Genomic DNA, 19,601 nt, shown 5'->3' on the forward strand with positions numbered 1-19,601 from the left:
AAGCATTGGAGGTGCGGGGGGAGGGTGAACAACGATGGGCCGGTGAGAAGGGCCACGGAGATTGGACATGGCAGTTGAAGCCTCCAGTATTAACCCCCCCCCCAACCCTCTCTGAGTTCAAACAGACCCAGCACAGCGTACTAGACCAACAGAACTGTTCCTGCTCCACCACCCATGCAGAAACAACCCAGGGCTCACCTCAGCTTCACAAATGAACTCAATTGGATCTCAGGGACCTCTGGATCAGCTGCTGCCTTGCCTCCACCACCAATCACCCCCTCTCAATCCCATGCCCCCCACCAAATCCCAATAGTCAGTGGGGGGCATGGGGCCCTCTACCCCGGCTCCTTGTGGTAAGATGTGAAGGCATTCAGAGCAGGCAGGTGCCAGGTGTTGACTCCATCCTGCTCTGTGTTACTAGACCCCAGCTGGGCTGATAGCGGAAACGCTGACAGTGATCTTCCGGCTGGAAATCCAATGGTGCAGATATTGGCCGAGGACCAGGCCAACTGGGCTGTAACTCCCAGCTGCAGGAGCCACTGTTACTGTCCAGTCTTGGAGGAAACTGAAGGAGGGAGGAGGGGTTTGGTTGGGTGAGAGACCCACAGTACTTCATGAGTAACAAAGGATTAGAACTGGGGAGGTCTTGGTCTTTGGACCTAAAGACGTTCATCAAGTGATGGGCTGTTTTGCTTCAGCTGTATAGGGTACATCCAGAATACAATATACTGTGTACAGTTTGGTCTCTTGATTTAAGAAAGGACATAATTGCGTTTGAACCTTCTCTGAACTGCTTCTATCAACTGATTCCTGGAATGAGGGTGTTATATTATGAGGAAAGCCTGGGCCTGTACCCATTGGAGTTCAGACGAATGAGAGGCGATCTTATTGAAACATATAAGATTCTGAGGGAACTTGACAGGGTGGATGCTGGGAAGATCTTTCCTCTTGTGGGAGAGACTAGGACCAGGGGGACACCGTTTAAGAATAAAGGCACGGATGAGGAGAATTTTTTTCTCTGAGGATCATGAGTGTGTGAAACGCTCTTCCTCAGAGGCAGGGTCATTGAATATTTTTAAGGCTGAATTAGATAGATTCTTGCTTGACAAACAAGCCAGAGTAATAGGGCGCAGGCAGGAAAGTGAAGTTGAGGCCACAGTTGGATCAGCCACAATCTTATTGCATGGCAGAGCAGGCTCGAGGGGTGGAAACCCCCACCCCTGCTCCTAGTTTGTACGTTCGTATGATCCATCTCAGAAACAGAAACAAGGTTGATAGTGGAATGTCCCCACCAGGTGATTCTCAATCCATCCTTGGCCCCCCCCATCCCCGAACATGACCGGCACACGAGCTAAAGAGAAGCTACTCTCGTAGCAGAACTGAGATTGTGGTGCGCAGCAGTGGAGGTCTCAGTTTGAGGGAAGGGGTTTGAATCCAGGGAGAGGAGGAGGGTTGTACTGGGAAGGAGTGAGTGGTTGGGACTGGTGTAAGGGGTCCGGACTGGTGGAGGAGCCGGGGTGGGGGGAGCATGTTGGGTACAGTTCAGTAGGTCTGAAGAAGGCTCCATAGTCATATGCAGGTTAACTGTAAGTCTTTATTGACACTATTTACGAATATATGGTAAAGGGCACAAGCTGGGAGCTGTCTCCATGCTTGCTGGTACACACGGCTCTGTCCAACACTAGACTGATCCTGGGTGGGGGTCATTTGCTCTCCAACGCCATTGTCCGGGTGGTACTGTGCTCAATCCAATTTGAACCCTATTTGTGCCAGACCCTTACACTACAGTCAGAGCCAGTGGGAGGGAAACAATGGGGGAATTTCTACTCTGCCTGGTCCATATGACTGTGGCCTCCTCTTGCCCCTCCCTAATTCCCACTGAAGATCTCATCCTTTGTTAACAGAGCCACCCCTCCTCATTTTCCTAGCTTCCTGTCCTTCTGAAATGCCAAATATCCTTGAATATTCAGGTCCCAGCTTTGGTCATCTTGCAATCTTGTCTCTGTAATGGTTATTGTATTGTGCTCACTTATTTCCATTTGTGCTATCAATTCAGCCATGGTTACAAATGTTTTGTACATTCAAATAAAGAGCCTTTTAATTCTGTCTTTGCCCCTACTCTGAGCCTGTTTGCTGTCCCTTCCTGTCACGCTCTGGTTATCATTATCCCTGTTACTACCCTGCACTACTTGTCTTTTCTCTTTAACTTTCCAAATCTCCCCTCAAGTGAACCCTCTGCCCCCCAGCCTTTCCTCCAGCCCCAGATATACAATTCGCCAGGACACTGGTCCCATCACGGTTCAGGTGAAGCCATCCCAATGATTCAGCTCCCTCTTTCCCCTGTATTGGTGCCGGTACCCCATGAATCAAAACCCATTTCTCTCATACCAATCTTTGAGCCATGCATTTAACTCTCTAATCATATTTACCTCACGGCAATTTGCTCATGACTCAGGTAGTAATCCAGAGACTGTTCCATTTATGGCTCTGCTTTTTAATTTTGTCCCTATCTGCTCATACTCCCTCAGCAGAACCTCTTTCCTAGTCCTACTTATGTCGTTGGTGTTCACACGAACCATGACAACAGGAGCCTTCTCATTTCACAGCAAGTTCCTCTCCAGCCCAGAGGAGATGTCATTAACCCTGCTACCGGGTAGGCAACACAGCCTTTGGCGCACTCACACTTGGCTGCAGAACAGTATCTATCCCCTTAACTATACCGTCCCCCGCTATAAGTACAATCCTTTTTACTCCTCCCACTTGAATGGTTCATGCCACCACAGTCCATTTCCCCATACTCCCTGCGGTCCTCAATCTCATCAACACAAGTTACAATAGCCTCAAACCTGTTGGACAGCTGCAAGGGTTGAGGATCCTCCACTGCTATCTTCTGGATCCCCAAACCTGCCTCACTCATAGCCACACCTTCTGTTACTGGCCACAGATCAAATCTGAAGTACCTCGGCTAAGGGGTGTGACTGCCTCATGGAACAAAGTGTGCGGATAACTTTACCCCTCCCTGATGCATCACAGTATGGGAAGCTTGGGCTCCAGCTCATCAAGTCGGAGCTGAAGTTCCTCGAGCTGCAGGCACTTACTGCAGATGTATTGGCTGTGGGTCTCAAAAGGTGTTCACCAACCCCACGTGCTACAGCTGCAACACATCACCTGCCCTGTCATTTCTTTTGTATTTAACTTAACTAATTTGGTTTCAAGTTAAGAAATATCACTTAGCTGTTGTCCGTAGTTATACCAAGTAATTTAACTAGCGGAACTATAAATTTAATGCAATGCTTCTGTCTCCTCAGGAGTGGTTTAAACTACTGCCCAATTCTAGAGGGATAAAATTTTAAAAACTCACCAATCACCTACCTCCTCACCTAACTAAAGCTGTGAACACTTATCAGCTTCTGGAAGCTGGAAGAATAGATATAAAAAGATGTACCTCCTTCCCTCTCTGCACCAAATTCCCAAGTTAGCACTTGTATCTCATCACACACAGGCCTCATCACATTCTGTGCTCCCACACAGCGTGAGATAGCAAAATCTGTCTACTTTTATAGAGAGCTGATGACTCACACCCAAGTTGCAACTGCTAAGCCAGCTTCCTGTTTTAGTGATTAACGCTTATTCATTTTCAGTTGTTTGATAGATAACTGCCACTGCCAGGCAGTTCCTGTTAACCTGGCTTTGTAACTAGCTTGTAGTTTTAAAGTTCTAAATCAGATTCTGACCGCTAGCCTAAATCATAGCTCGAGAGAAACTTACCAGAGAGATTCTCACTTGAACTAAATTCTGTGCTCCCACAATCCATTCAAGGGCCAAAGCCTAGAGAAGCCTTGGCAAATCTCTCTTCACAGTTGGAGCAAATGGGTTGTTATGTGTTGTTTAGTCCCTTTCTGTTTGTAGAATTAAAAAGTAAATAAAGGGACATATTATTAGTTTGTGGGTGTAAAATACCAAGCGAGGGGGGTTATGCAGCCCTAACCCACCTCACCTTTCTTTTCCTCTACTGATTCAAATCAAACAGGCTCCAATATGTGCAATACCTCAAACTGATCCTGATGTTTCAGCAACAGATGTCTGAGTTAAAGCTCCTTCAGTTTGCTATCCGCAAAAAAAATTTAAAGCCAACCAATTTATATTCATCATGCTTCAACCTCTCTCCAGACTTTTCCCACATTCAAGGGAAGTTTGTTGATGGGGAGTTATGCCTCAACCAAATCTGTCCCGCTCGATCGTAAACTGTGTCTATTTTTGCCCCTTATCCCCTCCATGCTCCTTTGCACCGACCCCCCAAAACCCTCAGCTCTGTTTTTGCCAATTGTATTTGATTTATCCTATTTTTTCTCCCAGGCAAATAAATTCCAGTTCATCTAGAACTCCACAACCCGCAGCTTGTGTATCCATCCCTCCCCCCCCCCCGCTTCACATTCCCAACATGATCTTCAAACCATTGCGATCCACAAACCCCTCCGCACCGCCTCCCCCCTCCCACTAGTGAGAATGCTGACCAGTTCCCAATGACTGAGATGGGACTCATGAGGCTCAGCAAGAAGTAGCAGCATTGTAAGAGGGAGGAGGAGGCAGTGAAAGGCAAAGGGCAGTTGAGAGTGGTGCAGAGAGAAATGGGACAGTCAACCTTGACCAAGGAGTGGTGAAGTGGGGGGGGCGGGGGGTAGAATAGGCAGCCAGCAGGAACTTGTTTGGGGAGGGTGGGGGATGGAGAGAGTGTGGGGCACTTTGAACTGATGGAATTGTGAAGTCGAGACCAAGATTTAAAAAAAAAAATTCTTTCATAGGATGAGCACTTGCTGCCTATCCCTAATTGCTCCTTGAGAATGTGGGGGTGAGCCACCAACTTGAACTGCAGTCCATGTGGTGTAGGTACACCCACAGTGCTGTTAGGGAGGGAGCTCCTGGATTTGGATCCAGTGACAATGAAGGAACGGCTGATATATTTCCAAGTCAGAATGATGCATCTTGGAGGGGAACTTCCAGGTGGTGGTGTTCCCATGTATCTGCTGCCCTTGTCCTTCTAGATGGTAGTGGTCATGGGTTTGGAAGGTGCTGTCGAAGGAGCCTTGGTGAATTCCTGCAGTGCATCTTACAGATAGCACACACACTGCTGCTACTGTGCGTCAGTGGTGGAAGAAGGTGCTGATCAAGCAGACTGCTATGTCCTGGATGATGTGGAGCTTCCCTGATGTTATTGGCCTCATTCAGGCAGTTGGAGAGTGTTCCATCATCCTCCTGACCTGTGCCTTGTAGAATGCAGGGAGTGGGGGGGAAGGTAGTGTCAGAAAATCAGTTACTGCAGAATTCGCAGCTTTGAATCAGCTCTGACCTGTTGAAGGGTTTGTGGAGTGTAGGAAAAGGGAGAAAATAGGTAGAAGTTGAGATGAAATGTTGGGAAGGGCAGGGTGTTCTGGGATGAATTGAGGGGGGGGGGGAAGGACTTGGGGGGAGCGCTGGACTGAATTAAGAGGAAGGGGAGCACCAGGTTGCAATAGTTGGGAGGAAATCGGGGGAAAAAAGTATCCATGCAAAGGTGGACAGGATAAAGAGATTAAAAACAAAAAAACTGCGGCTGCTGGAAATCCAAAACAAAAACAGAATTACCTGGAAAAACTCAGCAGGTCTGGCAGCATCGGCGGAGAAGAAAAGAGTTGACGTTTCGAGTCCTCATGACCCTTCGACAGAACCAAGTTCTGTCGAAGGGTCATGAGGACTCGAAACGTCAACTCTTTTCTTCTCCGCCGATGCTGCCAGACCTGCTGAGTTTTTCCAGGATCAAGAGATTGTTCGAGTAATTTTGAAAATTGTCTACTGAAAATCCAAATGTTTTTTTTAAATAAAACATAGACACGCTCCAATGTTTATGAGTATGTGTAACTTACACGTGCAATAAAGAGACATAATGAGTTTCAAATAAAAAGCAATAAGGTGTCTGAAAAGGTATGAGTTACTCTTTAATACAGCCAGTATAGGTCACTGCAAACACCTCAATATACAGTGTCAGTTTTAAACAATGCATCTCTGTACATGTATCAGATTTACATTCCATTTCTTAAACAATTTTCACAAGACTACAAAATATTAAACCATTTATTAATAAATAGGACACACTGCAATACAATTGTGACAATATGTTACAGAAAGGGATCTGCAAAACGTTCTCACTGTGTCAGTATCAAAGGGTAGGGTTCCTGTGACCCAGAGAGTCTTCATGAGCTTCGTCAAGACCTGCTTTGCCTGATCAAACCAAATTGGGCTCTCTTTTTAATTACCGCCCTGCTCATTGGGGCAGTAAATCTTCTCGTTACCTCTCACCTGACAGGCAGCACCCTGCGGGAATGTAGCAGCCTCTCCGAACTGTCCTCGGGTGCCTGCTCGGATCGGGGGCTTACGGAGCGAGATTCGAACCCCCAAACCCTCCGACTCAGGAGGGGAGCCCCGCCAGCCGCCGAGTCTCAGCGAAACAATTGATTCATCAATTCTGTGGGACCCACCCCTCCCCGCCGGGGTGGTGGGGGGGGGGGGGGGGGGGGGGGTGGAATTACAGGATTGTAGAATTTACTCTTAAAATTGTTGGGAAGTGGAAGCATTGGAGGAGGAAAACTTACCGGGTTTAGGAATTGAAGTGTGTCCCCCACACACCTTGAGCAGAGAGAGACTGGTCATCTGAAATACGGAGGAGCAGTCTGTGCAGGGAGTTTTAACAGGTCAAGGGGCCTGGTGTTTGCTATAACCCATCCACAGTCCCCTCTTAGGCCTATTCTTAAACAAACGGGAGGTTCCATAACCCCACATCTCTCCCGGATATCACTGGTAGGACACAAAGGGAAAGGGAGAGAGAATCACCCAGCATTTCCCATCGCCACTCAGCGTGCCTGTGTGGATCAGGAGAACACAGAAGCAGCTCTCTCGGAGGAGCCAGTCTATGTTTAGATACACCAGGCAACCTATTCCCTATCGGATGGGAGAGTCGGCCTTCTCACTGCTCTCTCCCCACGTCTCTATATATATATACACACAACACACACACACACACACACACACACAGGGCAGCCTGTTCCCTATCGGAAGGGGATTAACCCTGTCACACACCTCTTCACATTTTACACACACTGGGCATCTTGGTCCCCAACTGGAGTGGGGGGGGGGGGGAGACCACTGGATGACTTGGCAATGGAGATCTGAGAGCCAGCGCTAAACCCCACACCATCCTCCCCCCCTCCCCCCCACAGCCCCAAGAGCGCTCTGACATCTCATCGCAGCTGAGCCCAGGGAGAAAGCAGCACGACATTTCCAGTATTTTATGGTTTCATTTTTAGATTTCTGTTTCCGTCCAGTGTGTAAAATGGCTGCATTAGGCATGGCTAGGCCCACTTGGAGTGGTTCAGGTATCCAATCACAGGAAGGAGATTACTGACCTTTGGAGGGGATGCGGGTGGGGCAGACACAAGTGGGCAAGACTGAGATCGAGGCAAAAGGTGGAAACTCCAGACAAATACTGCAGAGGGGCTTTCGGGATGGTGAGGTGGATTTGTACAGTTAATCGTGGGGAGATGGGCGTTTGAGGATTGTGTAAGTGACTAAAAAAATCCAGTCAGGAAATAGAATAAATAAGGAGCATGACGAGAGTCAATTTTCTGGGAGAAGGGGGACTGATATCTGGAATTAATCGGAAAGCCCTTTAAGCAACAAAGCCCAGACAGGCATAGGTGTGTTTTAGGGGGGTAAAACAAAAAGGGACAAAACGTGGGGCTGAGATGCTTTAGTGGCAAAAATCACCAATTGTACTTTCTAAACTTCCTATATCATTAACACCCCCATTTTTACCTATCCATACTTGGAGGAGAAGTGAAGGGCAGAGATCAAAAAACAATCGCAGGAAAAGGCTCCCAAATAAGTCAATCACTAATTCAAACAGAAGGAACCACAATTTGCTCTGCAGAAACCAATGGGAATGAGTAGAAAAGGCCCCCCACCCACTTCATTTCACTTAGTGAATTCCACAGGCCTGTGTGAAAGGGTTCGAAGCTTCGCTCTGTCCCAAATCTCTGCCATTTATTTATATCTAGGCCACCTCCTCCATCCTAGGCCCCTCCATCACTGCAAACAGTATCGCTATCCACATTGTCAGACTGGGATGGGGCATTCTCTGTTTCTCATGAAAACAGTTCTAATGTTCCAAGTTCTACTATTTCACCGTGAAGCTACTTCACTAATGCCTCAACATCCTTCCTATGATGTGGAGCCCCAAACTGCGCATAGTCCTCCAACCATGGCCACTGTCTCATACAGACGCTGAGTCGATTTGTCATGACATTGGGCTCCCAGAGTGGGCAGGTATCGTGGGGAGTATTGGTCTCCCCTCACTCCTCAGCAGGTGAAAAGTGTGGGGTCCAGGGGACTGAGAATCACTAGCTACTAACACTCAGTGTAACAGTATACTGCGTGTCCCCCCCCCACCGAGGTGTTGGGACAGTTCTCTGTGCTAATTTCGCCATCAGTAACATAAACACAATGCCATCAACCACTTCAATTCTAGATTCTGGTGCACTGGATATGACTTATCCTAGAGTAACAACTTTCCTTTATTCTCCAATGAAGTACCACATTAAATAAATTCCAAGTAAAACAAGTTGTAAAGTCAACAACCTCAAATGCTCCGATTTAAAACTCTGCAGATCAAATGTTGTCATGTTGGGAGCGTGGATCCATGCACGAGAAGGTGAGTATGTGAGCGTGTGAGAGTGCAAACGAACAAGAGCATGAGGGAGAGAGAGAGAGAAGGGCGAAAGAGAAAGAGAGAGAGAAGGGCGAAAGAGAGAGAAGGGCGAGAGAGAGAGAGAAGGGCGAGAGAGAGAGAGAAGGGCGAGAGAGAGAGAAAGAAGGGTGAGAGAGAGAGAGAGAGAGAAGGGCGAGAGGGAGAGAGCGAGAGGTGTGCATGCAAGGGTGAAGAGTTAGCATCTGTGTATGATTGTCTCAATCGGCCCAGTCTGCAGCCACAGCCCATCCATCCAAACGGTGCTCAGGGTGCTTTTGAATCAGAGGGAGGGAGGGAAGGAGAGAGAGATCTGGGGGGATTGGTGTATTGTCCTATGTTAGTTTCTCGTGTTGAATTTGATAATAACAGGCCTGCAGATCAACACAAAAACATCAAATTATGAGTGACAAATATTTTCTGTATAACTGCAAACTCACCCCCACCTCCCACTCCCAACATTTGCGGAGAGCTTACACAGGTAACTTATTACCACTAAACGGGTATGTTTTATCAGTGTGTGAACCCCAGGGAGCACAAACCATCCCCTATACTCCCATAGTAACAGGCACCGTCTCTCCCCGACCTTTCCCCAGCGACACACTCACTCCCTCCCCCAGCAACACGCTCCCTCCCTCCTCCCCCCAAAGAAACACAATCCCTCCCTCCTCCCCCCAAAGAAACACACTCCCTCCCTCCTCCCCCCAATGAGACACGCTCCCTCCCTCCTACCCCCCTCACCAGCGACGTACTCCCTCCCTCCTTCCCCCAAAGCGACCCACTCCCTCCCTCCTCCAGCGACACACTCCCTCCTTCCCCCAAGAGACACGCTCCCGCCCTCCCCCGACACACTCCCTCCCTCCTTCCCTCAACCAGCGACACACACCCTCCCTCCTCCCCCTCCCAGCGACACACTCCCTCCCTCCTTCCCCCAACCAGCAACACGCTCCCTCCCTCCTTCCCCCGACCAGCGACACACTCCCTCCCTCCTTCCCCCAGAGCGACACACTCCCTTCCTCCTTCCCCCAGAGCGACACACTCCCTCCCTCCTTCCCCCAGAGCGACACACTCCCTCCCTCCTTCACCCACAGCAACACACTCCCTCCCTCCTTCCCTCAACCAGCGACACACTCCCTCCCTCCTTCCCTCAACCAGCGACACACTCCCTCCCTCCTTCCCCCAGAGCAACACACTCCCTCCCTCCTTCCCCCAACTAGCGACACACTCCCTCCCTCCTTCCCCCCCAGCGACACACTCCCTCCCTCCTTCCCCCAACCAGCGACACACTCCCTCCCTCCTTCCCCCAACCAGCGACACACTCCCTCCCTCCTTCCCCCACAGCGACACACTCACTCCCTCCTTCCCTCAACCAGCGACACACTCCCTCCCTCCTTCCCCCAACCAGCGACACACTCCCTCCCTCCTTCCCCCAGAGCGACACACTCACTCCCTCCTTCCCCCAACCAGCGACACACTCACTCCCTCCTTCCCCCAGAGCGACACACTCCCTCCCTCCTCCCCCTCCCAGCGACACACTCCCTCCCTCCTTCCCCCAACCAGCAACATGCTCCCTCCCTCCTTCCCCCGACCAGCGTCACACTCCCTCCCTCCTTCCCCCGACCAGCAACACACTCCCTCCCTCCTTCCCCCAACTAGCGACACACTCCCTCCCTCCTTCCCCCACAGCGACACACTCCCTCCCTCCTTCCCCCAACCAGCGACACACTCCCTCCCTCCTTCCCCCACAGCGACACACTCCCTCCCTCCTTCCCCCAACCAGCGACACACTCCCTCCCTCCTTCCCCCAACCAGCAACACACTCCATCCCTCCTTCCCCCAACTAGCGACACACTCCCTCCCTCCTTCCCCCAGAGCAACACACTCCCTCCCTCCTTCCCCCAACTAGCGACACACTCCCTCCCTCCTTCCCCCAGAGCGACACACTCCCTCCCTCCTTCCCCCACAGCGACACACTCCCTCCCTCCTTCCCCCAACCAGCGACACACTCCCTCCCTCCTTCCCCCAACCAGCGACACACTCCCTCCCTCCTTCCCCCCCAGCGACACACTCACTCCCTCCTTCCCCCAGAGCGACACACTCCCTCCCTCCTCCCCCTCCCAGCGACACACTGCCTCCCTCCTTCCCCCAACCAGCGACACACTCCCTCCCTCCTTCCCCCACAGCGACACACTCACTCCCTCCTTCCCTCAACTAGCGACACACTCCCTCCCTCCTTCCCCCACAGCGACACACTCACTCCCTCCTTCCCCCAACCAGCGACACACTCCCTCCCTCCTTCCCCCCCAGCGACACACTCCCTCCCTCCTTCCCCCAGAGCGACACGCTCCCTCCCTCCTTCCCCCACAGCGACACACTCCCTCCCTCCTTCCCCCACAGCGACACACTCCCTCCCTCCTTCCCCCAACCAGCGACACACTCCCTCCCTCCTTCCCCCAGAGCGACACACTGCCTCCCTCCTTCCCCCACAGCGACACACTCACTCCCTCCTTCCCCCAACCAGCGACACACTCCCTCCCTCCTTCCCCCAACCAGCGACACACTCCCTCCCTCCTTCCCCCACAGCGACACACTCACTCCCTCCTTCCCCCAACCAGCGACACACTCACTCCCTCCTTCCCCCAACCAGCGACACACTCCCTCCCTCCTTCCCCCAGAGCGACACACTCCCTCCCTCCTTCCCCCCCAGCGACACACTCCCTCCGTCCTTCCCCCAGAGCGACACGCTCCCTCCCTCCTTCCCCCAGAGCGACACACTCCCTCCCTCCTTCCCCCAGAGCGACACACTCCCTCCCTCCTTCCCCCAGAGCAACACACTCCCTCCCTCCTTCCCCCAACCAGCGACACACTCCCTCCCTCCTTCCCCCACAGCGACACACTCCCTCCCTCCTTCCCCCAACCAGCGACACACTCCCTCCCTCCTTCCCTCAACCAGCGACACACTCCCTCCCTCCTCCCCCTCCCAGCGACACACTCCCTCCCTCCTTCCCCCAACCAGCGACACACTCCCTCCCTCCTTCCCTCAACCAGCGACACACTCCCTCCCTCCTTCCCCCCCAGCGACACATTCCCTCCCTCCTCCCCCTCCCAGCGACACACTCCCTCCCTCCTTCCCCCGACCAGCGTCACACTCCCTCCCTCCTTCCCCCAACCAGCGACACACTCCCTCCCTCCTTCCCCCAACCAGCGACACACTCCCTCCCTCCTTCCCCCACAGCGACACACTCCCTCCCTCCTTCCCCCACAGCGACACACTCCCTCCCTCCTTCCCCCAACTACCGACACACTGCCTCCCTCCTTCCCTCAACCAGCGACACACTCCCTCCCTCCTTCCCCCAACCAGCGACACACTCCCTCCCTCCTTCCCCCAGAGCGACACACTGCCTCCCTCCTTCCCCCACAGCGACACACTCACTCCCTCCTTCCCCCAACCAGCGACACACTCCCTCCCTCCTTCCCCCAACCAGCGACACACTCCCTCCCTCCTTCCCCCACAGCGACACACTCACTCCCTCCTTCCCCCAACCAGCGACACACTCACTCCCTCCTTCCCCCAACCAGCGACACACTCACTCCCTCCTTCCCCCAACCAGCGACACGCTCCCTCCCTCCTTCCCCCAGAGCGACACGCTCCCTCCCTCCTTCCCCCAGAGCGACACGCTCCCTCCCTCCTTCCCCCAGAGCGACACGCTCCCTCCCTCCTTCCCCCACAGCGACACACTCCCTCCCTCCTTCCCCCAACCAGCGACACACTCCCTCCCTCCTTCCCCCCCAGCGACACACTCCCTCCCTCCTCCCCCTCCCAGCGACACACTCCCTCCCTCCTTCCCCCAACCAGCAACATGCTCCCTCCCTCCTTCTCCCAACCAGCAACACGCTCCCTCCCTCCTTCCCCCAACCAGCAACACACTCCCTCCCTCCTTCCCCCAACCAGCGACACACTCCCTCCCTCCTTCCCCCGACCAGCGACACACTCCCTCCCTCCATCCCATGTGCCCTGTACCAGCCATGGCACTGACCTTCAGTGTAGTGAACATGATCCCCTGCTCTCCGTGCTGTACTGAAGGATCCATCAGATCTTCAATCAGGTGAACCTCTGAGCCCAGATTCCTGATCCTACAGGAAGATAACACAGCCACAGGTTAGAGGGTAACGTTCAGCCTGACTGGGAGGCGAGGAAGCTCAGACTAAACGGGAAGGTTTTGATTCCATGGGGACACTCCAATGCAGCACTGACCAGTTTTCTGTTTGGAACTGATGTAAATCTTCCTCCTTGGGGCTGCTGAGTCATTAGAGAGTGACTTTTCTGGCTGGGTGTGTGTGTGTGTGTGTGTGTGGGGTAGAGGGGGAGGGAGGGAGTACTGAGTGAGCAGGACAGGGCCACTAAACCACTAAACAGCTGAAGTTTCAGTCTTGGCTCAGTGGGGGGGCGCACTCACTCACACACACACACCACCGCCCCCACCCCCTCACCCCGAGTCAGAAGGTTGTGGGTTCAAGTCTCAGACCCGGGCTTGGTCACCTGATCCAGGCCGAGGTCACAACGCAGCACTGAGGGAGTGCTGCACTGTTGGCTGCGCGTTAGACCAAGGCCCCGTATCTGCCTCTTCGGGTGGATGCAAAACGATCCGGTGTCTGTATGTCGAAGGGGGACAGGGGAGTCCTCCCCAGTATCCTGGCAAATAGTTAACCCTGAATCAACGTCACAAAACAGATGATCTGGTAATTGTCAGAGTGCTGCTTGTGGGAGCTTGCTGTGCACAAACAGGCTTGCCGCATTTCCTACATTCCAACAGTGACTTCACTCCAAAAGCTCTCCCTTGGCGGTAAAATGCTCGGGGACATCCTGAGGCAGCCAGTGACACTGTAGAAATACAAAGTTTCCTTTATCTCATAGGAAGTGTGTCTTCCAGAGTGAGTGGTGGTGGTGGTGGTGGTGGTGGGGGGGGCGAGGGTGTGTGTGTGTGTATGTGTGTGTGTGGAGAGTGGATCAGGCAGGCTTTCTGCAGCTCATCTCTACTGAGTGACTGGGTGGGGCAAGAAGGTGGGAGGACTGGTGGCCCCCATGACAGAAGGATCCAGCACTGCAGGGATGTCCCTCTCTCCTGCCCACATTTATTCCCACGCCACAACGTAGCGTGCAGCGGTTCAGGAAGGCAGTTCACCACCGCCTTCTCAAGGGCAACTAGGGATGGGCAATAAAAATGCTGGGCCCAGCCAGCGATGCCCACGACCCACGATCGAATAAATTAAAATAAATAAAATTCATTGCGGGCACACGAGGGTTGAACTGGACAGAGGACAGAGGACAGAGACAGAGGACAGAGGACAGAGGACAGAGGACAGAGACAGAGACAGAGACAGAGACAGAGGACAGAGACAGAGGACAGAGACAGAGGACAGAGACAGAGGACAGAGACAGAGGACAGAGACAGAGGACAGAGACAGAGGACAGAGACAGAGACAGAGGACAGAGACAGAGACAGAGGACAGAGACAGAGACTGAGGACAGAGACTGAGGACAGAGGACAGAGACAGAGGACAGAGACTGAGGACAGAGGACAGAGACAGAGGACAGAGGACAGAGGACAGAGACAGAGGACAGCTCCCGGAGGAACCATGCCTGCCACACTTGGCATCCACGGGAAGGAGAAGATACGAGCACGAGCTCAGCGATCGCAGGGACCCTCTGGTGCTGGTCCCACCTGTGGGGCGTTTCGAGTGGCACTGGTGGAGAGGTCCTGGTGCGAGTTGCGGACCTGCCTCTGAGCTCACAGCGCACGTCCGAAGCTGGGAGGTGGGGCCAGCCGCCCAACAGCAGCAGAACGAGCCCCAGTCACTTGGTGCTCTGGCCCAGAACCCCGCGGCGGCAGCGCTCTACACGAGGGAGGCGCTGGCTGAAGCTCGGTCTTGTGCTGTAACCAGGTACGACGGTGTGCGTGGGACTGTACCATGCTGCGCTTTCAAGCCTCACCTTGCTCGAAGCACCACATACAGGAAGACGGGGAAGAGATCGTCCATGGACCAGAGGAAGTCCTCTTGCAGCATAGTCAGGACCTCCTGTGTGATCTCCTCAAAGGTTTGCTGGATGACATTCAGCTTATCCGCTGGTGTGAAGGTGGTGCTGTTGGGGGGAGAAAGGGTAGGGTTTACGTTGTTTTGCGACAGAAGCCAGTCCAGGAGGCTACCCAGACCTCGGATCCCAGCGCAGGGAAGATGCCATTCGGCCCACTGGCCCTGTGCTGACTCTCTGAAAGGGCGATCGGATTCGTCTCACTTCCCCCCTGCCCTATTTCTCACAACCCTGGCAAATTTCTCCCCTTCAACTACCTATCAAATTCCCTTCTGAAAGGTCCCTGTTGAATCTGCTTGCACTGCCCGTTCAGACAGCGCACTCCAGATCGTAAAAAAATTCTCTCATTTACCCCCCCTGCAATTTTTGCCAATCATCTTAAATCCTCTGGTTACTGACCCGCCTGCCAGTGAGAACGGTTTCTCCCTTTTTACTCCGATCAAAGCCCTTTGAGCACTCATATTAAATCTCCCCTTAACCTTCTCTGATCGAGGGAGAACAATCCCAGCTTCTCCAGTCTCGCCAGGTAACCGAAGTCTTTCAATCCATTCTAATAAATCTCCCCGATTTTTTCTCTAAGGCATTGACTCCTTCCTAAAGTGCCAACATTCGCTGTTTAACTGTTAGCTCTTTTCTGGTGGTGTGGTGGCAAGGTCACTGGACTAGTGATCCAGAGGCCCAGTCCAATGCTCTGGGGACACGGGTTCAAATCCCACCACAGGGCAGCTGGTGGAATTTAGATTCAATTAACAAACCTGGAAAATAAAGCCCGTCTCAGTAATGGTGACCGTGAAACTATCATCGATTGTTGTAAAAACCCATCTGGTTCACGAACGCCCTTTAGGGAGGGAAATCTGCTGTCCTTACCCGGTCTGGCCTACACGTGACTCCAGACCCACAGCAACATGGCTGACTCTTAGTTGCCCTCTGAAATGGCCGAGTGAGCCACTCAGTTCAAGGGCAATTAGGGATGGGCGATAAATGGTGGCCTTGCCAGAGACGCCCACATCCCATGAAGGAACAGAGAGAGAGAGAGAAAGAAACCATGTTACTGGGGTCACCCTACTTGGTCTTCCCTCTTCCCAATTTCACTCCTGTGACTGCATCGAGATTAGGTGTTGGCTCCTCGGCCAACTGGGGTCTCCTCATCCCCATCGGCCTGCTGCTCCCCACCTACTTCCCAGCTCCAGGTCGAAGCGTGAACTGTACGAGGATTAATGAGCCAGGAAAGAATTGGGGGGGAGGGGGAGGGGTGGGAAGATTGGTTTCATCCTACAAGGCAAAGGTGCCAAGGTAATCGTCGGCCTGGCCATCCCATCCTGGGGGCGGGGGGGGGGGGGGACACGGAGAGGAATTTCCCACAGTTCCTTCCTCCTCTCACACTTGACCTTGAGTTTTTTTTTTCACCCCCCCCGCCCCCCCCACCCCCCTCTCCCAGACGATGACTGGACTCCAAGTGGGTAGGTAGTGTCTGTATTGTGACACACTAGGTCTCCCGACTATAGATGGGTTAACTGTACGTGTTTGTTTGTTCATTCAGATTCAGGCAGCGGGAGTTGGTACATCAGTTAAAGTTTACCTATCACTTAGTCACCCTATTGGCACTTAGCACAGGGCTGCCTCATCCAGCGAGGTGTAAAGTCGGGTGAGACAACCGGACATTCAGACACAGTAAACTGCTTTTTAACCTATTTAAAGCCCATCAGTCCAGCTCCTTTTTTTTTTACATATACAGTATGTGCGAAAAGCTCATTGAGTTTACTCGGACCACAGAAGCAGCCCCCTGGCATCGGCGCTTTACCTGATCTGCTGTAAACTTTCGATGGCAGAAGCGTAGCAGACCTCCTTTGTGACGGACTGTACCTGGGAAGGAGGAATCGGACACGGGTTAAAAAGGGAAAGGTGGGAGAATGCGCAATCTGTAGAGAGGCCGGCTTCCGAGCTGCTGCAGTTACAGCGGGCAGAGTGCCAGTGGTGAGGCTCACATGTTTACCTGGTTCTTTATGCACGGGGAGAGGTGGGGGGGGTGGTATCTGACGTAGAGCAAGCATTTGTGGCTGAACTGTGCATTAGAATGGGGCAGCTTCTTCCCCCCCTCTCTCTCCCCCCACCCCCCGCCATTGCTAAAGCAGCACGGGTCCTGCCAGGTGACTCTCCACCCTTGGTGCGTTCCAGGCAGTGGGCTCGGGACTTATGGTGGCGTTGGGGATGGGGTTGGAGGTCACTCCGCCTAGCTAACGTCCCCTGTCCGCTCTGTTACTGGGGTAAGGGTCCCCACGCCCTAACGTTACAACCGGGGAGTCAGTGTCCCGCTTGAACAGCCTTTCTTTCCAGTCAATCGCTCGTGGGACGTGGGCATCGCTGGCTGGGCCAGCGTTTAGTGCCCATCCCTAATTGCCCTCGGTTCGGGGGTGTGGTGGTGAGCCTCCCTTCTCGAATCGCTGCAGTCCACGTGGAGCAGGTACACGCAGAGCGCGGAAGAGCGGACATGGAGGAGGCAGGGCTGGGGTGAAGTGTCGGCGGCTGTTTGGGGAGGGGGGGGGGGTGGGGTCCATATGAGGGTTAGCGGTGAAGGTGTGGGTGACAGCGACGCAACTGGGTTGGAGATGGTCGAGGAAAAAGAGGCTCGCTGCGCAGGGACTGAGCCTGCGAGCTTAGGCCCCTAAACTGCATGGCGCTCACATCCAGCTGCGCAACCCTCTCCGGAGGGCCCCCGATTTGGAACAAACAAAGCGTTGCATGGCGAAGTCTCCTTTTCCCCATTCAGCTGCAACTGAGCATCAGGCACTGGAGCAAGACACCTGCAGAATCCAGGCTGAAGGTCCCACCCATCTGCAAGTGAAGAATCTAACCTGACAACAGCTGACAGCAGTTAAAAAGGACGACATTAGAAAGGGATTCGCCACCACCGGACACCTAAGCTTTTAACTTTGCATTTGCGGACGAACCTTTACTCCCAAGTTTTTAAAGAGGGCGGGGAAAGGACCATGCGGTCGCTGCTCGCCGAAGCATTGCAGGAGAGTACGCCAGTGGGTACGTGGGCTATTCGGGCACAGGGGGAATCGTGCTGCCAAACAGGTCAACAAGGGGGTCTCCGGCTCGATTCCTGCCCCGCGCTCCGTTTGCCGACGTCAGCGTGGGGGGACATGACCGGCTACAGTGAACCTCCGTGGCCAAGGACGAGGGGGTGCAGCTGGGCTGTGAAGCCCCCTGCAGCGGGATAGCCTGCCACTCTCCGTCTGCGCTCCTGGGTGAAGGATGCTCACTCGGAAAGGTACTGTACACCTTGGTACCAGTCACCGACCTTGGGGGACGGGGGGGAAACAGGACCAGCGGGGAGAGGGAGGGGAGAGAAGTGAGAGAGAGAATGGGGGTTTGGGTGGGAGTGGGGGGGGGGTGTGCAGGGGGGAAATAAAATGAGGAAAAGCTGTTCCTGTACCTCTTTCTTCTCGCCAAGTATGGAGACAGTGACTGGCCAAAACTTCCTGGAAAAATGACAATCAGGAAGAGAGCGGTTAGTGCTAACTAAATGCGGTAAAGCATTATCAACACAAGGTAAACTATACTGTACTATGTGACCATGAACAGGAACAATACAGGCAGTGCACTGGCACACCAATGATAATCCAACAGACAGACCATTATTGGCCACTCTGTCAGTCAAGCACACACACTGGCCACCTGACAGCACAACACCCCTCAACTCCCAGGGATACAGTGGGGTAAATGCAAAATAAAGCTCCCTCTTACACTCCTGTAAAGACATGACAAGGTAAACACAGAGGCAAGGCTCCCTCTCCAAATACCAAACACTTCCGGGGTATGTACAGTGCAGGTTAGATCCCCCTTCCTTAGGCAGTCCCTTGGGATCGAGGATGAATCGTGTCCGATGGGGTCTGAGATGGCCGATTAGTCCAATTTACAATCTGCAGATGTGGGACAGGTGGTGCTCGAAGGGTAAAGGTGGAGGTGGTTTTTTTTTTGGAGGTTTGTGCATTCTCTCCAATGCCTTGACTTCGCCTCTGCACATTCCCAATGAAGTCATTCAATATGCTCGGTGCCTCCCCGAGTGAACCTTCTCCATTCTGGTCGGTCACCAGCCCAGGTTTGACCTCTTCAGGGGACGCTTTGAGGGCATCCCTAAAGAGTTTCCGCTGTCCTCCGGGGAGTCTCCTGCTGTGACCCAGTTCCGATTGGAGCAGTTGATTTGGGAGCCTGGTGTTAGGGATATGAGTGACACGTCCTGCCCAGTGGAGCTGGTTTAGAGTGATCGGTGCCTCAATGCTGGGCATGTAGGCTCGGGAGAGGACTCTGCTGTTGGACTGCCTTTCTTGCCACAGGATTTGGAGGATCTTGTCAAGATACCGCTGCTGATATTTCTCTGGTGCATTGAGGTGGCCTGCTGTAAGTTGTCCAACTCTCCAAAGGATATAGCTCAGGGATCACAGCTGCCCTGTAAATCATTACCTTAGTCATGATAGAGGTACAGAGTAAAGCTCCCTCTACACTGTCCCCATCAAACACTCCCAGGACAGGTACAGCAAGGGGTTAGATACAGAGTAAATCTCTCTACACCGTCCCCATCAAACATTCCCAGGACAGGTACAGCACGGGGTTAGATACAGAGTAAAGCTCCCTCTACACTGTCCCCATCAAACACTCCCAGGACAGGTACAGCACGGGTTAGATACAGAGTAAACCTCCCTCTACACTGTCCCCATCAAACACTCCCAGGAC

The 19,601-nt window shown here is 53.1% G+C and overlaps 1 protein-coding gene across 5 annotated transcripts in view; it reads right to left on the reverse strand.

Moving 5' to 3' along the window:
• Window positions 1-6,559: 6,559 nt before the first annotated feature.
• Window positions 6,560-19,601, reverse strand: part of als2b (alsin Rho guanine nucleotide exchange factor ALS2 b) — a 183,185-nt gene continuing 170,143 nt past the window's right edge. For all 5 annotated transcript variants that reach the window (XM_041201137.1, XM_041201134.1, XM_041201135.1 and 2 more), the window contains 5 exons: window positions 18,304-18,349; window positions 16,666-16,727; window positions 14,766-14,915; window positions 12,811-12,907; window positions 6,560-9,147 (listed from right to left, as the gene is read on the reverse strand). In XM_041201137.1, the coding sequence (XP_041057071.1) occupies window positions 9,109-9,147; window positions 12,811-12,907; window positions 14,766-14,915; window positions 16,666-16,727; window positions 18,304-18,349 (394 nt within the window). In that variant the 3' untranslated portion in view covers window positions 6,560-9,108. The remainder of the gene's footprint in view (window positions 9,148-12,810; window positions 12,908-14,765; window positions 14,916-16,665; window positions 16,728-18,303; window positions 18,350-19,601) is intronic.

Source organism: Carcharodon carcharias, chromosome 12 (genome assembly GCF_017639515.1).
Source record: "Carcharodon carcharias isolate sCarCar2 chromosome 12, sCarCar2.pri, whole genome shotgun sequence".
Classification (NCBI taxonomy): Eukaryota; Metazoa; Chordata; class Chondrichthyes; order Lamniformes; family Lamnidae; genus Carcharodon; species Carcharodon carcharias.